This window comes from Tiliqua scincoides, chromosome 1 (assembly GCF_035046505.1).
Source record: "Tiliqua scincoides isolate rTilSci1 chromosome 1, rTilSci1.hap2, whole genome shotgun sequence".
NCBI classification, from domain to species: Eukaryota; Metazoa; Chordata; class Lepidosauria; order Squamata; family Scincidae; genus Tiliqua; species Tiliqua scincoides.
Genome location: NC_089821.1, coordinates 199,713,969 through 199,736,266, shown reverse-complemented (window position 1 = coordinate 199,736,266; position 22,298 = coordinate 199,713,969). Strand labels below are relative to the sequence as shown.

The 22,298-nt window shown below is 39.9% G+C and overlaps 1 protein-coding gene across 1 annotated transcript in view; it reads left to right on the top strand.

The window, feature by feature from the left end:
• Window positions 1–22,298, top strand: part of CEP85L (centrosomal protein 85 like) — a 111,961-nt gene that overhangs the window by 80,867 nt on the left and 8,796 nt on the right. Inside the window, exons 4-10 of the mRNA XM_066613800.1 lie at window positions 1,525–1,646; window positions 12,735–12,852; window positions 14,851–15,033; window positions 15,974–16,126; window positions 16,779–16,933; window positions 21,278–21,395; window positions 21,862–21,912. Of these exons, the coding sequence (XP_066469897.1) occupies window positions 1,525–1,646; window positions 12,735–12,852; window positions 14,851–15,033; window positions 15,974–16,126; window positions 16,779–16,933; window positions 21,278–21,395; window positions 21,862–21,912 (900 nt within the window). The remainder of the gene's footprint in view (window positions 1–1,524; window positions 1,647–12,734; window positions 12,853–14,850; window positions 15,034–15,973; window positions 16,127–16,778; window positions 16,934–21,277; window positions 21,396–21,861; window positions 21,913–22,298) is intronic.

The window sequence follows — 22,298 nt, the reverse complement described above, 5'->3', positions numbered from 1 at the left end:
CATCCAGCAGAGTGTGCTGCACAGCTGCAGCCACTTGAAGGCAATAGGGCCCTCAGGGATATAAGAGCACCTGAGGCAGGAAGGGCTCCACTTATTTATGTGAGTCAGCCTTTTCCTACATGAAGATCTTTAAGTCCAAGTACCGTTCCACCATGACTGATGAACATTTGGAAGTGTGCTTGAGGCTGGCTGTCAGCAGCTACTGTCCGGACTATGCATCCTTGGCTGATTCACTTCAGTGCAAGTCATCAAAGTAAACTCAAGTAATTACAAAAAATGTTTATAGTTAATTACGTTGTGTTGTGCAATATTGGCTCATGAGGTTATGCAAGGTACACCAACATATATTGTACACATAAATGTTATATGTTATGATGGCGCGAACATTGTAAAAAAACTCTGGTAGATCTCCAGGCCTTGCTGGGTTTCAAAGTAGCTCTCGAGCCAAAAAAGTGTGAGCACCCCTGTTTTATACCATCATAGAGTGATGTCCAGCAGTTCTCACTAGCTTGTGTTGGACTACCTTGCAAATTCTTTAATTGTTGATGAGAGATAGCTAGTTGTAGAGCTGATGCAAAAGAAAAGAAAGTTACTTTAAACTTTTACTATCTTTAAACACCTATGCCAGTTTAAGGATTGCTAGAAGTCTGATTCACAAACGAGTCCTTTTTGTAACTCTGTGTAGTCATGCTCTTTGAAATACTAACTGGAAATAGCAACTGAGGATTTAATGTGGTTGTCAAGTACCGAGATCCCTTCAAACACACTTTTGTTCCTTCATTCAACAGAGTTGACTTTCATCAATCATAAAATGAAAATCCAAGAATGAGATCTTCACCTTAATGGTTTTCATAACCTATAAGATCTGCTTTCACTGACCTCTGTTATACAACCCAGACTATCAATGGCATAACAGATGTTCTGTCGAATGCTTTATTTGGAGACAAAGAATAATGCATTGGAAAGGTTTTTAGTTACATGAAATAACAGATTCCACTTATATACAGTGGAAACAAGATAATGCTATCTGGAAAAACTACAGATTAAAATTTTTATAAACTTTTAAGCAAGAAAACCATAAGACCACATTCCTGCCATGTTTCATTTGAAAGCATAACTGAAGGATTGTGTTCCTATCAGCGCTGTAGTGTTGGAGTCAGAAGCAATTTTGAGTGGAGGCAGAGGTTTTGTGTACCGACTCCACAGCCCCATTAGTTATAGTAGTTGTAATGCCATTGCTGACTGGATGATAACCTGAGAGAGCAGAGTTGTGGAGTCAGTACACAAAACCTCTGACTCCACCCAAAATTGTTTTAGGCTGGAGTCAGAGGTTTATGTGTACTGACTCTCCAGCCCTGGTTCCTAAAGACTTCAATAAGAACTTCCTAAAGTATAGTTATAATTTATTCAGTTAGGCACTTTGGCTGTATTTTCAGATGCAGTTTGGGGAATGGAGGGAGAAATAGCTACTTAATTTTTCTATTATTTGACAGTGTTTATCTCCTTATGTTCACTTATGTGCAGGTTCTGAGTGGATCATCTCATCAAAGCTACTCAGCTGCAGGCTTTCAAGATTTCAATAATTGGGAATCCCTGATGAAAATCAAAGAAGGGCTGTTGAGGCAAAAAGAGATTGTGATTGATCGGTGAGTAATCCACTTTTACCTACAGGGTTACCTTGGAAATCAGGTTACTGATGTAGAGCCTGATTTTCGAATAAGTGAATCCTAAAAAAGTATGAAAGATAAGCACAAAAGGTGGGATGTATCACTTCACATAAATCATGCAAATAGGCTTAATCAGCCAGAGCTTGTTTTGAGGATGAAAGAAAATATTTGATGTCCAGGATTAAAGGAATGATTAAGAAACATCAAGCATCCATTTGACATAAGTCTTTGGTGGTGTTACCACATTTATAGTACTGGTCTGAACATATGAATTTGTCTTTTGTTGTCTGGCTGCTAGTCCATCAAGCTCAGTAAAAACTGCTGTGACTGCTAGCAAGGTCTCAGCTTGAGATCTTTCACAGTATTGGTGCCAGGGATACTTTGCATGGAGATGGCAGCAACTTTCCAGATACAAAATATTTGCTGTACCAGTGAGGAGGAGGAGTTATTATTTATATACTGCCTTTCAACAAATAAATTCATAAAGCAGTTTACAGAGAAAACTAAATAGCTCCCTAACCCAGAAGGACTCACAATCTAAAAATCTAGAAGAACACCAGCAAACAGCCACTTGAAAAGACATTGTGCTGGGTTAGACAGCTGTTCTTCCGCTGCTAAATATAAGAGGGCCAACTGATTTACTCCATCCTAGAAATGGTACAGAGAGAAACATGGGGTACCTTGCCTATGAGAAATCATAAATTTTATAGTTTGCAGATCTTAAGTTTAGGAAAAAGGATAATTTGTGAGGACATAATAGAAGTTTAGAGAGAATGGATATGGACAAGTTCTGCCCCTCTTTTCATGAACTCAGGATCCCCCAATGAAGTTTATTGATGCTTTATTTAGGATTGGCAAAAGAAGCATTTGCACAATATGCAATTTAATTCTGAGATCAAGCAAAGTGATGGCATTCTTGAATTTACCTAATTTAGCTAAATTAGGAAACTGATAGGCAAGGTGGTATTAGCCAACGCACAGAGCTTTGGCAATGCTCAGATTGATGGTTGGTAGAATCCAGTGCAAGCAAGATATAAAACTGGAGGTAAGTCTCAAGGTCTTCTAAGTAGCACCTAGTTAGAGCAACCCATACTACATGCACCCGTCTCATCTTGTATATTTTAACAAATGGAATCCAGATATCTGCAGACATCATACACTATATGCCATAATATCTAAAAAGCTGCTTTTATCCCAGTCATTTATCACACCTTGCTATATCTACAGCAAACCATATGTAGCACCTAGCTCTTAGCATTTGCCATTCAGTAAGTTTAATGTCTCTAATGCAGTGGCTCCCAAACTCTCTGGGAGTTTCAGAGCTACAGCAAGTCTTTGCAGGGGAGAAGGGAATGCAGCAATGCAATCCCCAGGATCACGCTGCTGCCAGGGGCAACAGGGGCTTTATTTCGCTCACCACCAGCAGGAGCAGCCTCCCGGGGTGCAGAGAGCCCTGCGGAAGACTCTGCAGGGCTCCCCGAGCCTTGGAAAATCTAAGAATTAATATCTTAGGAGGATAGATATGCAGAGGCTTATGCAGGGCTCCCCACACTTCTGGGAGATGGCTGCTGCTAGTGGTGAGTGAAACGAAGCTCCTGTCGCCCCTGGCAGGGGCATGGTCCAGGGGATCATGTTGTTGCATTCCCCCTTGCCCCTTAAAGGGGCAGAGCTCCTCAAGTTGGGGCATCACAACGCCCCAGTTTGAGAACCTCTGCTCTAATAGATTGATGTGGTATATATGATATGAGTATGTTTTAGCGGGTCTGCTGATCCTTGCAGTTTCAGCTTACAAAGTAACTGACTCTTTCAGGTTGAAAGATTTCTAGAAAACCAGGATTATAATTGGTTTCTATGTTGCAAGAGATGATGTGAAAGATTGTTGCTGAAAGAATATTTCAGCAGGTTTGAGAAGCTAGAGTTGTTTCTAAGTATTCGAAACGCATTCAGTTTTTGGATCCGTCTGTGTTTGCACCACTGTAGCTTAAGCAGCTTGATTGGACCATAGTGCGTATGTGCCTTAGTGTCCGATATTGTCTGTCAACTTAATTTGCTTATGAGAAATTCTATACTGATGCCAAACAGTTAGCCACTACAGTGAAAAGGCTTATCCCTCATGCCTTATCAGAGCTGATTCTAGAGGTTGGGGACTGTCTGAGCATCACTCCATGCTGTGCAACAGGACAATCGGCATCAACCACTTTGTGCACTTATAGAAGTGCTCTTTGGTTCCCAGTCCTCATCACTTACTCAGATAAGAATTAGGAAAACACAGAGAAAGACCAAATTCCTATGATGAGACTAGAATATTGAGAAAGAGAGAGATATGTTGCTCTTTAGTTGAGGAGTGAAATTCTTTTTTGGAACATTTGACTCACGGTAATACAGTATTGTGTTTAAAGTTAGTATTGTGTTTAAATACAGGAGTAGCTTGACTGTAGGGTTTGCTCATTGTGAACAAAATATTAAAAATAATGTAATGAAGGTGTTAGCTTCTCTTTTTCCTTTTGGTTCACTGAAACAAGGTCACTTTTTGTTTTATTTCATGGTTTTGTGTTACATAACAACCCCCCCCCCCATTATTTAAACATTACATATCTTTATTTGTAGCACTAGAGGGAGCAGTAGATTCTTGGATGATTTTGCTTACTATATATGCTTGGTGGCCTACTGAAAGCACATGCATATTGTGTACATGGCAATATTTGGGATTGTTCTAACCTTGATTGGCTGTTGCATTTCCACTCTAATGCTAGGCCAGTATTGGCACTGTTTATTTGGCAAGGATTGCCTAGAATGGTAATGTGAATAAATGCCAAATGCAAAACCTATGACATAAGTCCCTGAAAATAATAGTACACCCATCAACAATTGCTATGTTCTCCTCTAAACAGCTTAGGGGCATTCAAAGGGCTTTTTAAGGGAAGGTAAATACAAAGGTTGCAGTTTGAAAAATTGCTGTCATTCCACTGGGTATCATGAAGTTTGAAATCATGAAACAGCTGCTGAAACTTTGACTTACTACCACCAGAACTATGGTTAAAGCTCCCAGACTATTGAATTAAATACACGAAGTTTGTGCCTTGATTTGCTGTCAGTGATTGAGTGTGTTTGCAGTGTTTGTGGCATAGTTATTGGCCAAGCACTTTTTTTTTCTCCTGATAATTACCCTGGCAACACCTGGGAGGGCAAAATTAACATATGAAGTGGTCACTGAAGGGATGGCTGGCAACAGCAGCAAGGAAAAGTGCCACTGTAGTTTTTGAAACTTCTAGGGACTTGTGCTTCAAACGATGAGTGGATTGTGACAGATTTTGCCACCAGAATTGTCTGGATAGTTCAGATTATTACACTGAGCCAGTCATCACAGTGTTCAGAGTTCAAATAGCAAGAACATTTGTTCAAACAGAGATCCACAAACTTATTGGTCCCTCTCTACTCATATTGTTTTAGGCTCACCTTAATAAAAATAATAACCTTTTGCGTCTTTTTAGATTGTGAGCCCTTTTGGGACAGGGAGCCATTAATTTGATTTTTTTCTGTAAACCGCTTTGTGAACTTTTAGTTGAAAAGCGGTATATAAATACTGTTAATAATAATAGTAATAATAATAATAATAACAACAACAACCTAAGAATTACTTTGCTAGATGGAACCAAATTCTTTTAAAACTAGTTTTCTTTTTCCATCTGTTGACTGTCAGAGTCTATGTAAAACATGATGTGGTAGCCTACTTTGTTGTTTTATCCCTTGTGTCTGATACTTGGAATAGTCAGAGGTATTCTGCCTCTGAACATGGAGGTTTGATTTAACTGCCATGTGGATGATAGATTTGATAGGTCTGTGTTCCATAAAATGGTCAGATTCTTTTAAAAAGCCATCTGAGCCAGCTGCGATTACTGCATTTAGTATTCTATAGTTACACTTTGTGTGGAAAAGTACTTTTTTCAGTCCTGAAGCAGTTACCTTCAGTGGTGCCCCAAATATTAAATGCTTTGTATCTCTGCTGTATAGCTAAATCATAATTTTATCGAACCTCTGTGCTCATGCTCTCACCCCATTGTCATTTCTTCTAAATCAGAAAGCCTCAAACCCTTTAGAATTCCTTTGTAGGAAGACTCCCTAAACTAGTGTTTCTCAATGTTTGTCCCCTATTGTACCATTTCACATGGTTCACCTGTTCAAAGTACCGCTGAACATAATTGGCGATGACATAATTGCCACTCACTTCTGGGTTGGGAGGCCAAATGTGATGCAACAAACACCAGTAAGAGGCTCAGGGTGGCTGGGAAGGCTTTTTCGAGTCTCCTACTGCTGTTTGTTGTGTTGTGTTTCTGGCCTTGCTGCCAGGCAGCAGGTGTCCACAGGTCCCATGAGTACCACCATACACCAGCGCAAGTACCACTGGTGGTTGAGAAACACTGCTCTATGCTAGGGCTGTCAAACCCGTTTCATGTAGGGACAGTAGGACAGCATTCTTGGCGCCTGCTGAGGGCTAGAAGTGATGTCATTAAGTAGGAACTGATGTCACTAAGCAGCTGATGATTAGAAATAAACACTTTTCCCCCACATAGGAATTCATTAGCTGCAAATAACAGAGGAGAAATATGCAAATCTTGATCATATTTTCAATTTATGAGAGAACCCAGTTTTCATGCAGGCTGCCCTTTTAGGAGCACTGCTGCCGCCAAGGCGTTGCTTTGCAGTTCAGTAGCCAAGAGGTGTTCTGCAAAAAAAAAACACTCCTTGGCAGAAACAGTGCTGCTGAAAAGATGGTCCACATGATAATTTGACTCTTGGTCACCCCCTTCGTCTGCCTCCTCCACAGTACCATTCCTCACTTTGAGGCCTACTTCCATCTCTCTCTGCCAGCACCTCAGCAGAAGTGGCGCTGCTGAATGGGCTGCCTACAAGATAATGGGACACACCCAGCACCACCATTTCAGCCGAGCCACTTCGGCTGATTCATCACTTTGCAGCTCAGCTGACGTTGGTGCTGGGAGAGTCCAATTATAACAGAGGCCATATCCGGCCCATGTGACTAATATTTGAAAGCCCTGATCTGAGCCTTGATAATTTTAGGCTGTAATCCTGTTAGTTGGAAGTAATCCCCATTGAACCAAGTGGGACTTACTTTGGAGTAAACATGTTTAGATTTGCTGCAAGTTTTCTTTCTGCATGTTTTTGGGCTCTAGTGATATTCTTTTGGCGGAATGGGTAACCAGAATTATACACTGTATTCTAAATGTGGCTGCATCACATTTGAATAATGGAATTTATATTGTCTGTTCTTCACTGCTTGGAGAGAATTAAAAAAGCTAAAATGAGCTAAAATTGTGTTTTCTATTCCTGTTATGCCAATTAAGTAGAAAGCATGTGGGGGAAGGGGGAAGGATTAAAATTCATTCTTTGGTTTTCAGCTATGACTAACGGAAGTTCTGGAGGATAGGACATAAGGACATGCAAAATAGTAGGTTTAAAAATATAATTTTTGTAGGCGTTCACTGCAGTTGTTTTATGTTGCATGAATGATTATGCATACAATATTTCTGAGTCAGTTCAAAATCTTGTATAAAGTTTCTGACCCAGCTATCAAATCAGTTTCTTAAAAATCATTCCTGAGCCAAAAATGGGATCAGAGAATTCAAGGCAGTCGAGTAGTAAGAGGTATTAGTTCCTACACCACAACAGCTGAACAGACCCCAAGAGTTTTGAACTTCTGTCTAATTTTGAAGCAAAATTTGACAGTTTGCTCTCTTTAAAAATCCCTTTTGAAGCTTATTGCAGATGTTAAAGTAAATTCCATAGTCTGTGGGTTAATAAAAACACAACAGGTGAATTACAGCACAATCTTGTGCATGTTTACTCAGAAGTAAGTCCCTTTGTCTTCGTTGAGACTTATTCCCAGGAAGGCATGTATAGGATTACAGCCTTAGTCAAAGATGAATGGCTTCTCTACATAATTTGCTGTATGAGCAGTATTGCACATTTGCATATGAAAACATTTGTATGTATATATAAGTGAAATATTCAAGTATCTACATGCTTTTTAGCCAGGGACTTTCATGGATATTAATCTTTACGCCTAATGTTCTGAAGGTGTAAGAGTCAGTTTTGTATCTTAAAATGTCTATTTTATTACTAATTGATGTTGTTCTCGAGGATAATCCAAGGTCTTTCACATCGTGAGGAGTTCTATACAATGCTTTGCGCTGCTTTTTTTGCTCTTGAATGCTGGTTATATTGATGATGAGATTTTTTTTCCAAGGACACTACCAATTGATATCAGTTATCCCAGAGAATAACATGTTTGAGCAGAAAGAGCTGTGAATTAATGAAGTACAACACTAATTCTCTTGTGCCATTTTTGTAGTTGCATTAGTGCTGTGGCTGACCTTCTCTTGCTTTCTTTCTACACATTAAATAAGAAAGATGAAGATGTGTTTAGACCTACATTTTTAGTCACTTACATTTTTTTGTTCATGCCACCCTTGAACTTCGTATGTTTCCAGTATATATTTTTTTAAAACTTCTTAAATTGCATAGCACCAAATTTGCATTCTTACCCCAGTTTCCACTACCACACTAAATAAATGGGATGCAGAATCCTTGCAAAAGAAATGAAGGGATGAGGACTTTGAGACAGAAAGATCCTTGCAAGAGTAGAATACTCTTTCTGTACCCTGAAGGATCTTCTGATCGTGGAGCTTTGATTTGAAAAAAATTAGGATACAGCCAAGTTTTTGAACTAGCTGGGTTTTGAGCCAGATATAACACCTGCTAAAAGAAATTAAAAAGACAGTAGCAAGTGAAAATAGTAAGGTATTTATGTGAAGTGGATGTAGTGGCAAAATGTCAGAAATTCACTGTAAAAGAGTGGGGGAGGGAAGGAAAAACTGTTCAATTTTTCACATGGAAAAAACACTAAAAGTGAAAGGAGCAATCTGTAGTAAGCTGAGCAATGTGGTATGAACATAAGAAGAGGCCCACTGAATCAGGCCAAAGGCCCATCTAGTCCAGCTTCCTGTATCTTACAGTGGCCCACCAGATGTCTCAGCACGCAAGACGACAAGATACCTACATCCTTGTGCCACTCCCTTGAACCTGGCTTTCTGAGGTAGCCTACTTTCTAAAACCAGGAGGCTGCACATACCCTTGAGTTGGCCTTATGACCCGGAATTTATTGGAAAGCACTCGAATTACCTGCAGACTGGCAGGCTGTTGTGTGTGTTGTTTCCATTGCTATCTCTGGCTAGATTTGTGAGATAATCCTGGTGGTATTATTTTTTTTAGCAAAGCTCTATCAGCTTGTGGTTGGTTTATACAGTAGATTAATAGTAACAGCTGTGGGGGTAACAAAGGATTAAAGCAACCGCATAACATTATCAGCCACGAAATGCACATGGCATGAAGCCTTTTATTATCAGCAAACTGGGGATTTTTTTTAGGATTATATGCAAAATAGGGAATGTTTCTTCAGCATTTGTTTTGGCATCCTTTGCAAATAGCTACCATCTCTGACAACTTTTTTTTATTTTTCAAGTCAACTTTACTATGAGAATTAGTGTTGTAGAAGATAATAACAGTTCAGTGAAATATTACAAAATGGCTCTGTTACTTTTGTCAAAAAGTCTTTTAGGGTGGGGTATAAAATGGGTACAGGCAGCTCTTGATTTACACAGTCATACTCAGAATAGAGCATATTGAAAACTAACACCAAACATCTGATTTATGCAGTCTTATTTTTAAAATAGTGATGTGGTAAGCTTCCTGTGCATATTACCAGCAGTTGAGACATCTGATATTTACCACATTTTTCAGTGTGAGACCATGCCTGGAAAACTTCCATCTGTCTTGCCTAGGGAACTTAGGCGAAAGAGACATGAAAATAAATCTTAATGGATATTAAATTAGACATGATCAACTAGCTGCAGAGAGGGAAGTGTGTATTGGATTTTGGCTACATGTGTTTTAAGTGAGAGCACAGTTTTTGAGACAGTGGTGATAAGAATAAGAAAAGTGCTCAATCAGGGATGTCTGCAAGTGCAAAGATCTCTGTGCTCAGAGCTTTATAATGGAGCGGATGCTGGGCATGGGGATCGAAATTCAAAATTAGTTCAGCATACCAGTTGGCATGTTCCTAACCTAGGACAAAAGGCATAATCTATGAAGAACTGCAAAAGGGGGACGAAGGCCCAGTGAAGCCAGTAACAGCTAGCTCGGCTGGTTTGCTTTAGGTGAAGGTATGACTACCGCAGCATAAAAATGAGTGGGGATTCTGCATCTGCTGTGGCTGCTGTGTGGTTTATTAAGACTCTGAAAGCTATCCTGAAAAGGGAGGCTATCCTGCAAATCAGATTTTCAATATGAACACGGTGGATCTTTTTGAATGAGAATGCCAATCGCAGCATCCATATCTTAGGAGAAGAAAATGCCGTCCAGCTTGAAGGCCTCCAAGGATCGCTGCACTTTACTGTTTGGGGGTAATGCTGTTTGAGACTGCAAATTGAAACCAGTGCTTGTGTCTCGTCTGCAAATCCCTGTGCTCGCAAAGGCTATGTAAAAAATATTTTACTGGTTCATTTCTTTGCAAGCACTAAGGGGTGGGTTACTAGTCATATTTTCTGTGACTATCTTGTGTCAAAGCCAAAAAATGAGTTGTGCCCATATTGTGAAGATGAGAATCTTTTCTTAAAAATCATACACTTTTTGTGTATCATACACTTTTTGTGATGGCAATGCCCTTAGCCATCCTAACTCCATTCAAGATCTTTGAAAATACCCAAGTTATCTATCTCCCCACTGCCACACTATCTCCCTTATTTATCCAGTGGATTGGGGTGTGATTAGCACATTTAAGGCTTTTTATCTGAAGAAAACTTTTGATGCTGTACAGTGAATGCTACTGATTATGGGAGAATGCCTGTTAAAGATTTTTGGAAACCTTTTAACATTAGAGACTCTGTTATGTCGATGACGCATGCAAGACAGTAATTCATACAGGTAGGTTGCCCCTTATCTGGACGTCTGTAATCCAGACTATTCTAAAATTCAGACATTTTTGTTCAAGACTTGTTTATTGTAGTGTGAACACTAGAAGATCTTGGGCTCATTCTTGCATGCAGTGAAGGTACAGGCTGTAAGTTCTGTTCTCTGCTCTGTAGTGTGTACCTGTGCAGACTTTGTTGAAAAATGTTGAAGAGGCCAGCAGATACCCTTATAAGGAACAGTGAAAAGAGCAAGAGCTAGTATTTTCCATTATATTTATGCAATTATTTGGAAATCCAGACAAATCTGAATTCCAGACACCTTCCTATCCCAAGCAGTCCAGATAAGGGATAATCAACCTGTGCAGGAGGAGGGATATCATGGATTCACTTACCCATGGATCAGGGATCTGCGGGATCTCTGCACTCTCTCTGGAGGGTGGCTGAAGCATCCTCCCGTATCCGCAGATTCATGTGTCTGTGGGGGTTCTGGAACATGACCCCCATGGTTATGGAGGTCCACCTCTATATGAATAGGGCTGCAGTTTTTAAACTCTCTGGGAGTTTGAAACCCACAGCAAGTCTTTGTGGGGTGGGGGGAGGCAGCAGGTGCAGGGGGAAGGCAGTGACAGGATCGCGTCGCTCTGGGGGCTGCAGGTAGTGGGATGCACTCACCAGTCCCTGCGGCAGCCATCCCTGTGTGCTGGGAGCCCTGCACAAGCGCCTGCAGGTCGCCCCAGGTCAGGGAAAGGGAGAGTGGAGCGATCTGCTCTGCCTCCACAGAAGCGGAGCGCGATCACCCCACTCCTTCCTTCCTCCTTCCTTAAACCCCTGCAAATCGGGCAAGAGGCCCCTTTTCAAGTGGGTGCTCCTCTTTTTAGCAGGGGGAGAGTAACTGGCCCTCCTCACCCCAGCACTGTCTTTTCTAGTGGCTGTCTGCTGGTGTTCTATTGCATCTTTTTAGATTGTGAGCCCTTTTGGGACAGGGAGCCACTAGTTGTTTGATTTTTCTCTGTAAACTGCTTTGTGAACTTTTAGTTGAAAAGCGGTATATAAATCCTGTTGTTGTTGTTGTTGTTGTTAATAGTAATAGTAATAAAAATGAGTTTTTGATTACTTTTCCCAACCTATCCCACTTACACTGGTTCCTATGAAAAGGTAATTTTCATAGTTTTTCCTATGTATATATAACTATATAGGAAAGTATATAGGTTTTTCCTATGAAAAGGGCAAGAGGTCTGGCTCAGTTGGTAGAGCTGCCGCCTTGTATGCCTGAAGATCTGAGGCTGCCAGTTCGAGACAACTGGAAGTATCTGAGGACATGCTGATATACTGATGAGCTGACCCTCGGTGGCATAGAGGAGTTGCCATCAAGTGGAGTGTGGGAGGCAAAGGGCCAGAGAGAGACCAGACCGGGAAGGAATCCAGCTGGAACGAGGAGTTCTATGAAAGACGAGAACTGTTCCATTGTAAAAATCCCTATGGGGGTTTAGAACAGCCTGCCTATGTAAACCGCCTTGGATTAAAGTCTGAGGAGAAATCTGATGACCAAAGAAAGGCGGTATAAATAAATAATTTCAATTTACGCGTTTTCGATATACGTGCTTTTCAATATACGTTCAATTAACTAGAATGTAACTCCTGTGTAAATCAAGAGGTACCCGAAGATGTTAAAGTATGCTGATAAATTAATACAACACTTAATTTTATTTGTAACTTGACTGTATTTGCCTACAATTCAATGATGAATTGAGCTCAGATGGACTAAAGCATAGATACTGCTGAGGGTATTTAAGAGGTCATAAAAGAATATGAAATGTATACGTTGAAAGTTGGAATATTTTCTCAAATCTACTGAAGTAAGTTGGGATATCCCTGTGGGCACAAGAATTTTATATCAGAGTTGTCTCACATCACATCTTATGTAACTAATATAAATTCCCAAATACTGTACTAGAAGTAAGATTATGATAAAATATTTATTTCTTCCCACTTGAATGGATTTAAATGAAAAGATTGGTAGCATGATTCAAACCTTCATGTGTTTTGCTTTTCTTTCTGTTCTGATTCTTATGAATTACAGGCAGAACCAGCAAATCAACCTTTTATATCAGAGGATTAGAGACAATGAACTACGAGCTCAGCAAGCAAGACTGGGGCATATTGTGAACTGTGAAGACTCTTATATGAAGGGTTTCCAGGTAAGTTGAGGTTCTTTATTTTTATTTGTTGTGTCTGCTCACGTGGAACTTGTGCACTTGATATCTTCAAGGTCAAACTCTACAGACATTACAAGCTGGGGTTATTCTAAGCCAGTGGTCTCCGAACATTTTGGCCAGAGGGCTGCATCAAATAACTGATGTGGTGTTGAGGGCCGGAAAAAAACTTAAATATAAAATTTAAATAAATAAATTAGAGATGGAACTTAGAAGAGTGAATAAATGAATGAATGTGCTCATTCATTCAACCTCTCTGGCCCTCAGAACACCCTCCAGGCACAATTAGAGCACCATTCTGGTCATGTTCAGTTGAGTGGGTCAGAGGCTTTCAGGGGACAAGAGGTTGGCTGTGGGCCGGATAGAGGCTTGCCAAGGGCCGCATCTGGCCCCCGGGCCAGAGTTTGGAGAGCCTTAAGCCATCTAAATTGTTAGTGTGCTTCTTGGATGCTGATGTTTGTCTCTGAAGGAGCAGTACTGTTTAACAATGAAATTTTTACAAGAATGGAAGTAGTTTTTCTTTATAGATTTTTCGGCACTGAACACAAAAATAACAGTAAAAATCTTCTATTAGCTACGGTTCTGGATTAATTTGACCATTTATATTTTGTATAGTTATCGCATATATTTCAGTGGGATGTCCAAACTGGATGGATCCAGTTCCAACTGCTTCTTTGCTATGATTAAGTGATTCACGAGGCAAAGGCATGTGATCCAGCTCACCCAGACCAGAATTTAACATTTGCCACACTGACTTATGAGTGTCGCTATTATAACATTCCATTGAAATATATGTGAAACACAAATGGTCGATTTACTCAGAAATTTGAGCTAGGAGAGTATTTTAACTGTGATTTTCGTGTTCAGCGACCAAAAATCTATAAAGAATGGCTAACTTCGTTTTTGTAAAAAGTTAAAATTAATTGAACAGTGCAATCCTCATAATCATTTGAAGTTAATTCAGGAAATGTGTTATTGCCCATCTATGATGAATTTCAGAACTGATAATTCATCTTGCAATTAAAGGCATATTTAACATCTCAAATATAAAAATGACATTGTTGGATATATTAATGTAACTTATTGTTTTATCACTGGTGTATCTGGAGGGGTCAGGGGGCAAATGCCCTGGGGCGGCACCCCACGGGAATGGAGTAGCAACCCTTTCCCACTACCATTTTTTTCTGTTTTTTGGGCTCATTTTTAGGTTTGTTTTTTGAGGCCTTAGAAGGCCTTTTAAGGACTGCGTAGGCTGCCTGCAGCTTCCTGAGCCCTCAGAAGGCTTTCTAAGGCCTTCAAAATGCTGAAAAATTGCACTTCTGTTTTTCTGTGAAAATCGAAACTGACTTTTTCGGGTGGGGGGGGCATTTTGTCCCCCAGGTGGTGCTGAGACAAGGTCTACAATTGCATTTTATTATGGAGTTTTGTAAGCCACCTTGGGTACTTATATCGGCATGGAAAAGGCAGGATACAATTTTTTCATATAAAATTTGTCATAAGCTTGACGTGCTTTTTCTGAAAATGTAGATGAGCTCCACGTGTCATTGATACAAATGGGCTTTACTTTCAAATGTTATTTGGATCAGTGTGTGAAGCTGGGTCATACAAATGTGCATTAAAACTTTTCCTAGGCTGTATTGCTTCATATGATAGGTGAGAATGCATAACTAAAAGTTTGATCTAAGATTTTTGTTGCCTATGTGTGAGATCAGGCTATACTATGTGCAGCCATTTCCCTGACATGTTAGTTTTCTGTGTATAAAAGAAACATCAGGTATGCAACACTGCAGTCATCATGCTTAAACCCAATCTACATAAAAAGCTTACTGTGCAGGAAAAGTATTCCTGGACCATACCCCTGCATTATGTATTTCCAAGTTCCATATGAAAGAGCCTCCCCAAGGAGCGCTGTTCCAGCAGTATGCTAAAATCAGCATCTTCAGTAACTGCTTGTGTCATATATTCCTTTTTCTTTCTTCAAAGCAACCGCAATATGAGAATGCAGTAATGCAAGCTCAGTTTGCAGAGAGATCTGTGGCCCACTGTGAAAAGGAGGAGCTGGAACGAAAGCTTGCAGTAGTACAGAGTAAAGAACTACAGCTTAGTGAATTTCTCAAACAAATGGCAAACAAATCCAATGAAGACAAAAAAAAGATGGAAGAGAAGGTGGGTCTCACATTGATTTTTCCTAAATGGCTTTACTGCTGTGACAGAAGCATACATGTCTCATTTGAGTCTGCCATATACAGTATAAGGCTTCAGAATTGTCCATAATATTTTTTATGCATGACTCACCATGGTGATCTTCCACTTTATTCAGTTGCTTAAAGTTCTTTTTTTCATCGGACTTCAGTTGCATTATCTTGGAGGATGGGAGCAGGTGAACCTGGTTCATCTTGATACCTGAAGGTGCATATTTAATTCAGAGCACCATATTTCCTCTAGCCAGTATCAAACAAGTCTTTCTGTAAAGAAAAAAAAATTCATGAAACCAAGAGACCAGGAAAAAGTACAAGTACCCTAGTTATGTGACTTTTTGGGTTGCGGCCATCTGAATATGAAAGATGGTCATAAAGCATCTGGGAGTAAGTAATAACGCAATGAAATGTATGGTCACAATGTAGGTCAGACTTCTGTAAATTCATGATATATTTCTGTAAAATGCAGATTTATAGACACGTATTTTTATTTTTAATATAAAATTAGTAAAATTTAAAAAATTGGCCATAGGTAGTTCCTATTTCAAACGCTAACAGAATCGAGAAGGAAGCTACAGGGCCTGTAATGACAGTTAATAGTATGTGTTTATACTTTTTTTTGGTGATCTCTAACTGCTAGCTTAGGTAGAGAAAAAAGAGCTCTGGATAGGCATGTGCTTTTAACTACTCCGGAAATGTTTAACGATGAAAATGGTAAGCAAGAAAGTTTCATAAAACATAAATATCTTATTGCTTTCTGCTTATATTTTAATTGTTTTTTAAAAAACCAGTTTTTTACTTCATGCTGAGAAAATAAACTTAGAAGATCCTTAAGAATGAAAAATCTGTTTTCAAATTATAATATGTTTCCTCACATAATGAATCACATAACTTAACTTTCTCTCTAGCTGAAGACCAGGGACAGGTACATAAACAGTCTGAAAAAGAAATGCCAAAAAGAATCGGAACAAAACAAGGAGAAGCAGAGAAGAATTGAAACACTTGAAAAGTACCTGGCAGACCTGCCAACATTGGATGATGTTGAAAGTCAAAGCAAACAGGTAACTTCGGTTTCAAAGTGTGCCCAAGACAAACGGTTCACTGAATGCTTTTTTCTCAGCCCATGTTATAAACTGCAGTGCATTGTATTTGCAAACAGTAAACACTACTTAAAATATTAAAAGGATGGGCAGCCCAATCTTGAGCTGCCTGGTGTGCGGGGCTATAGTAGCACTGAAAATGGCAGCTGCTGCTGACTCTTTTGGAGAAGGGGATTTTCGTTCCCTTTCTCCAGGTAAAGCAAGAAGCCCCGCAATGGAGTACTCAATTCTACTGTGACCTGAGGATCAACGTAGAATTTAGAGCCTCTGTGTCGGGTGGACGGCCCAACAAGGAGGCTCAGGATGCATACACACACAGCCCACTGCATAGTTAGTGCAAGCAATATGATACTCAAAGCATGTTAAAGAATGCCATGCGACTACATGACCTTGCTTTCTCTCTTCTGCCCCAATTTGCTTGTTTCCAGGCCGGGCACAAGAAAGAGTATCTCTGGGCAAACCCCTTTGTCTTGGTCCTGTGTTCCTTAAGGAAATCAAACAGTGGTTTTTCATTACTTAATTCAAAACTTTTGTTAATATCTCAGGCATTAATTGAGATCCCACAATCTGTGATAAAGTCACCTCAACATGAAACTGTTTGACTGTTCTGTAGCTGCAGGTTCTAGAAGAAAAGAACAAGCAACTGAAAGCTACACTGGGTGAGCTGGAAAAGGAACTTGAAGAGTCCAGGACTCAGTGTAAAGAAAAAGATTTACAACTAGCATGTCAGAAGAAGAAAGAAAAAGAATTGGTAACTGCAGTACAGAGGTATGAAAACGTAATTGACTAGCGTTTCAAGACTGTGGCAGTGTGCTCAAAATTTCAGTTCTGTGTCTCTCTAGCAAGGTCAGATCAAGTGAATTCTTTTGTGATGTCATCCATCCCACTTCATACAAGGAAGTGCACTTAACATTAGCAACGGAAATGTGATTCTGCAACCACATCCTTTTAAATATGGGGACACTTCCGAATTGCTGTACTTGGGGAGCAGGGAGGGATGGTAGCAGCAGGTTAATTTGAAAAGTAATAATAATAATAATAATAATAATATTTATTGGTGGTTATGAGGTTTCTGATCTGCTAACCCATTATGTATTCAGCTGCAGTGGACGCTAGGAACAGGCAGCCCATGGGCAGAATTCATCTCACAAAAGACTGCCCACTGATCCCAGAGATCACGTTGAAGGTATCTAGGTGCTGCCACCATTGCCAACCTAAGTGACAGTAGCAGCAATCATATATACCTTTCCAGCCAAGTATTGCTGGCAGAAATACAAATGAGGGGAAAGAAGTCATGTGCAGGGTTGCTTCTAGTTTCACAAGAGCATTTGGAGAGATTTGTAGGGGTACTGAGCAGCTACACATGGAATTCTCCCTAGTTTCTGCCTCCTGTTCCAACCTAATAATGTATAGTCTCCTCAGCTGAGAGAACCTTAATTATGTGACCAAGGTTACAACTATTGCTACAGCACCTAAATTTAAACTAGTGGGAAAACACGCACTCCAAATTTTCCTCCCCAAGATTTCCAGAAGGGAGCATTGTTTATCTCCTGCAACAAAGCAAAGAGAGGCACTTTAACAGTTCTATTGTGATAGAATTATGGGAGTTGGGGTGGCAGCCAATCAGTTAATTGAGCTGCCAGCCACTTTAGTTACAAACACTAGACTAAAGGAATGAAGAACATAGTTCTGGTTGACAGAAACTGTCGGCCCAATCATATTAGGGCATAATGCTGCTGGAATGAGCATTCCCGCTGCATCAGGTCCCTTATGGCGGTTGCAAAGGCTACATGCCATTCAGCTTAGCCTGGCTGCTGCCGCAAGCAGTGAGTGGCCAGTTCTGTGAGTCAGCTGGCTGTCCATGTCCTCTGGCGCTGGTAAACCTGTGTGCAGGGAGGGAGAGAGGGAGGCAGGGTGGACGGAACAGGACGGGGAGGAAACAGGGTGGAACGAGGCCTAGAAAGAGGTGATATCGGCGGCAGTGATGCCACCAATATCGTATCCCCCTTCCAGGCTATGATCCACCACCACGGGTCCATTTGGATTTGTGCCAGCTATATAGGTGGTGCAGGTCCAAGTATACCCATTCAGCCAGCAAGAAGTTACAAATGTTAACTTACCCAGAAGAGACCTTCAGAGCCTTAAACGCCTTCATAGGCGACAGCGTGTGCTCTGTTGGTGCGGTTCCATTGATATGTGGGGAGTTGCATAGGATTAGCTATATATGATCCAGTAACTTGAAGTTAGATTTGGTTTTGGGAGATCTGGGTTTAAGCCATTTCTGCCCAACATTGCATATACACAACAGGGATCAAATGCAGGCTGGGCAGAAATGGGTTAAATTCCTGTATAGCTCATTGAGCTGTGTGTTGCAGCTCCCTAGCTATAAAATGGGAATAGTGGTAAGCTATTTCACAGTGGGGTTCTGAGGAAGAATGCGAGAAGAACTGTAAAGTAGTTTACATAGCAGAAATGCTTTAAAAGTTAGTAAAAATATACAGCATATTTATTGGTGTTCTCGCGCTGAGTAGGTGAATATTTACAAGAGGGAATGAACTGCATGTGGTGCTTCTCTGAGATTACATGCATAATTACAAAGGAACAGGAGATTCCCTCCCCCCTTTATTTTTATACGAGCAAGAAAAACAATCCACTGGGATTATTTAATAAAGACAGCAAGAAAAAAGTGATTATTTAATTTTAGAATTTAATTTCTGCTAGGATAAAACATATGGCCCTTCAGTTCATGACCCATGCTTGCTGAAAGGTACATGCCACAAACAGTTTGTCCCAACTGATGAAAGGTTAGGTGTCTGGGATAGTTGGCTAAATCACCCAGTACATTGTTTCCACCTTACATCTGGTATATCTTATATTGGTGAGTGTGTAATCCACCAGGCTGGCTTTAATGCTCTCCTGAAAGTCTACAGATATTTGAAGTGAAGCCTTGTTTCTAAATTTAAACAACAATTGTCATTGTCATCATTTGTTTTATTTTTAAAAGATGATGGGAACGAGGGGAAGCAAAAATGTGATTCTTCTGTTGCTCTGGGACATTTTATGAGATAGTTGAGGACTGTGTATGAGCTTCAGAGGTTTCTGAAAAGAATTAGCCCAACGTTCACATAAGGCAGACATACACAGCTATATATAATTGTTTTCATGGGGAGGAGAGACTGCAGGTCAGTCAGTTTCCTTGTACATGGCCATTTCATACCTTGAAATTGATGCATGTTGGATGTCACTTATTTAATGCTATTGCAGTTTTAAACAGTAATTTCTGTATACATTTTTGTAAGCTAACTGCGAAAAAGCGTACTGACACACTTGCATATACATTTTTTAAAATGCTCTTCATTATCAAAGAATCCTTCATACTTAGGTTGTGCTGCTGAACCCATTTACCTGGGAGTAAACCCCATTAAACACAATAGGGTTTAATGGATATTATTGCAGTGTTACACTCTTAAGCTCATGGGTGATTTTTTTTAACAGCAGCTATTCTCAGACAATTGAATTTTTTTCTTTAAAGATTAAAAGCAGAGTTTGCAACTTGAAACGTTTGCTTTTCCATCCCGCCAAAGAGAGAAAAAAATGCACAAGAAAATCATAAGACATGCACATGTATGCATTGTTTATTCCCCTTCACATGGTTTGCTTTTACTAATTAGACAATTTTCTAAAAAGCAGTTTTTCCTGAACTGCCACCTATTTTGCAAGGAAAAAAACTGTTCACAAAGCATTGCTTTGCAGATTAAAATGGATATTGAGTCACCTCCTCCCCCCCTCTACATATCCAGGGCTTAATTTGGGGAAAAGGCTTTACTCTGCCAGTACTTGTTTTCATTGCCAAAATCCAGATTAAAAACTTGTGAAATAAATGAACCTCTGAGCATGTGTGAAGTGACTTTTCCTACTGAGTTATAATTAAACCCTCCACATGAAGAAAAGAGGATTTTTTTTAAAAATGCTATTTTGGAAAATCAAAGGTCCTCTAATGCAAATTGAGACTATAAAGGAAAACCATGACCACACTGAAATATAAAGCTTGAACTGCTGACCTTCCCATGTTTCAGTGGTTGAAGGACCCACAATAAAGCGCAAAAAAAAAAACTATTTTCCCAAATAGGAGGATTTTACAGCTGAATTTTACAGGTGCAGCTTCACCTTTTAGATTTTACAGCTCTTCCTTCACCTAATATCCATAGCTTTTATAGTGTGATCCTGATAATTCCATCTCCCTGAAACTGCTATTGAAAGAACTGAGTTTTACTTCCAAGTAAGTATATTCAGGATTGTGCCATAACAGTTGATTACTTCCAGGCTGGCAATGACTGAGCTTTGGAACAAACAGGAAAATATCAACAAAAGGAGACAAGACCTCTGTTGCAGCTTGACAGAAATGGCAGGAAAAAATGCTACCATTGCTGTTTGCAAAATTCCTTGTGAAAGAGAAACAAACACAGCCATCCTCTTGCAAAACAAAACAGGCCCTTTCTGGCAGGAAACTGCAGTACGCTGCACAAAGGCTTACACTGAGCATGTGCAGTGGAATTTCTTGCTTTTTAAAACAGCTAGGTACATGCTGCAGACCCTGCTGCAAATTGGAGGTTTGTGACTATTCCTTGTGACCCAAGCAATTAGTTATTTGAAGCTCTGATTTTATACATTATTTTGTATTACAAACCCAGACATTGTTTTTTCTGAGGCTGGAATCTGCCTATTTGTAAACGATTGGAGGTTCTGATGACCCCTGGGGATCTTGGGCAACATTTCATGCCTCCAGGATCCATTCTTTCAATGCAAATACATGAAAACAATTTATCAGTGTTGATTTATCCATAACACTTTCCCAGTGATTAATCAGCGAGTTGAATCTTCAAATTAGGTTTGGAAGAATTTGTAAATTATGATCTTTGACATAACGTTTCAAACATTTTGCTTATGGATTCATTGGGGAGAAAAAAGATCTAAACACCATGCATCATTTGACTGTACAGTATTGGTATGCCTTGGTTTTAACTTACAGATACAATTTGAAGCAGGGCTTTACCTCCTCTCTGGTAACTTCCAATATTTTACTTTGTTTTATTTCAACCTTTCAAAATTCAGCCTACAACAAAAAGTAGAAAAATGTCTGGAAGATGGTGTGCGCCTTCCTATGTTGGATGCGAAACAACTTCAAAGTGAGAATGAAAGCCTCCGAGACAAAAATGAAAAAGCCAGTAAGGTCAGTGCATTAAACCGATTTGGTAGCACACCTGTATATCGGACATTGCTGGGCCTGTTGATATTCTTATATTTTGTTAGTTGTGGGGGCGATGTCCCATTTGCTTCCATAATGGCTAGTGAGGTCATTCACTGAAAGGAATTGCTGGTGCCCACACTGTTGTGTGGCAATCAAAAAGTATGTCCCTCCTAGAAATGGCTGCAAGACACCCATGCTGGTGGCTGCTAGCTGGTCATCACCCAGAACCCCTTCCCAGCTCATTCTGGTGAGGGTGTGCTCCCTCCTTCAGTTGTTCCACAGCAGCTGTGGCAGTTTTATCAGCAAATTTCACAAGTTCTGCATTTCTTTGACTAATATTCTTTGCACGCATACACAGGTTCACAAAAAGTTAGATCACTTACACTCAAGCAAAATTTGGTAGATGCAATATAGATATGAACATATTTTGGTGTGCTTTCCCCATCAGGTCATAGATGATCAACAGAATCGGATCACTGAGATGTCTTTAGAAATTCAGGTAAGGAAATATGATTTTCCTAGGTTTGACCTTAGCTTTGTAATTAATGAAGATACATCCTTTTACTAGAGGTGTTTGAAAATGGAGTTATTTATTTTACTTGGTAGGCCCATTGTGTTTAATTTGTCATACAGTAATGTTTTATTCTTTTTTTATGTTAGCCAACTTGGAGATCCTAGAGCTGTGAAAGACAGGCTACAAATGTTTTCAATAAAATAATGCCATTGCCTGAGAATTCTTAAAAGTACAGAGCAGCGGGGAACAAGAAGGAAGCTATTGGGAATTAAGACCTAGGTCTCACCACAGTTGCCTAGTATCTCTCTCCTAGCCTTGGTTGTGTTAGTGAAGCCTATATGGAGTTTCTTGATTAACTGAGGATGCAGTGG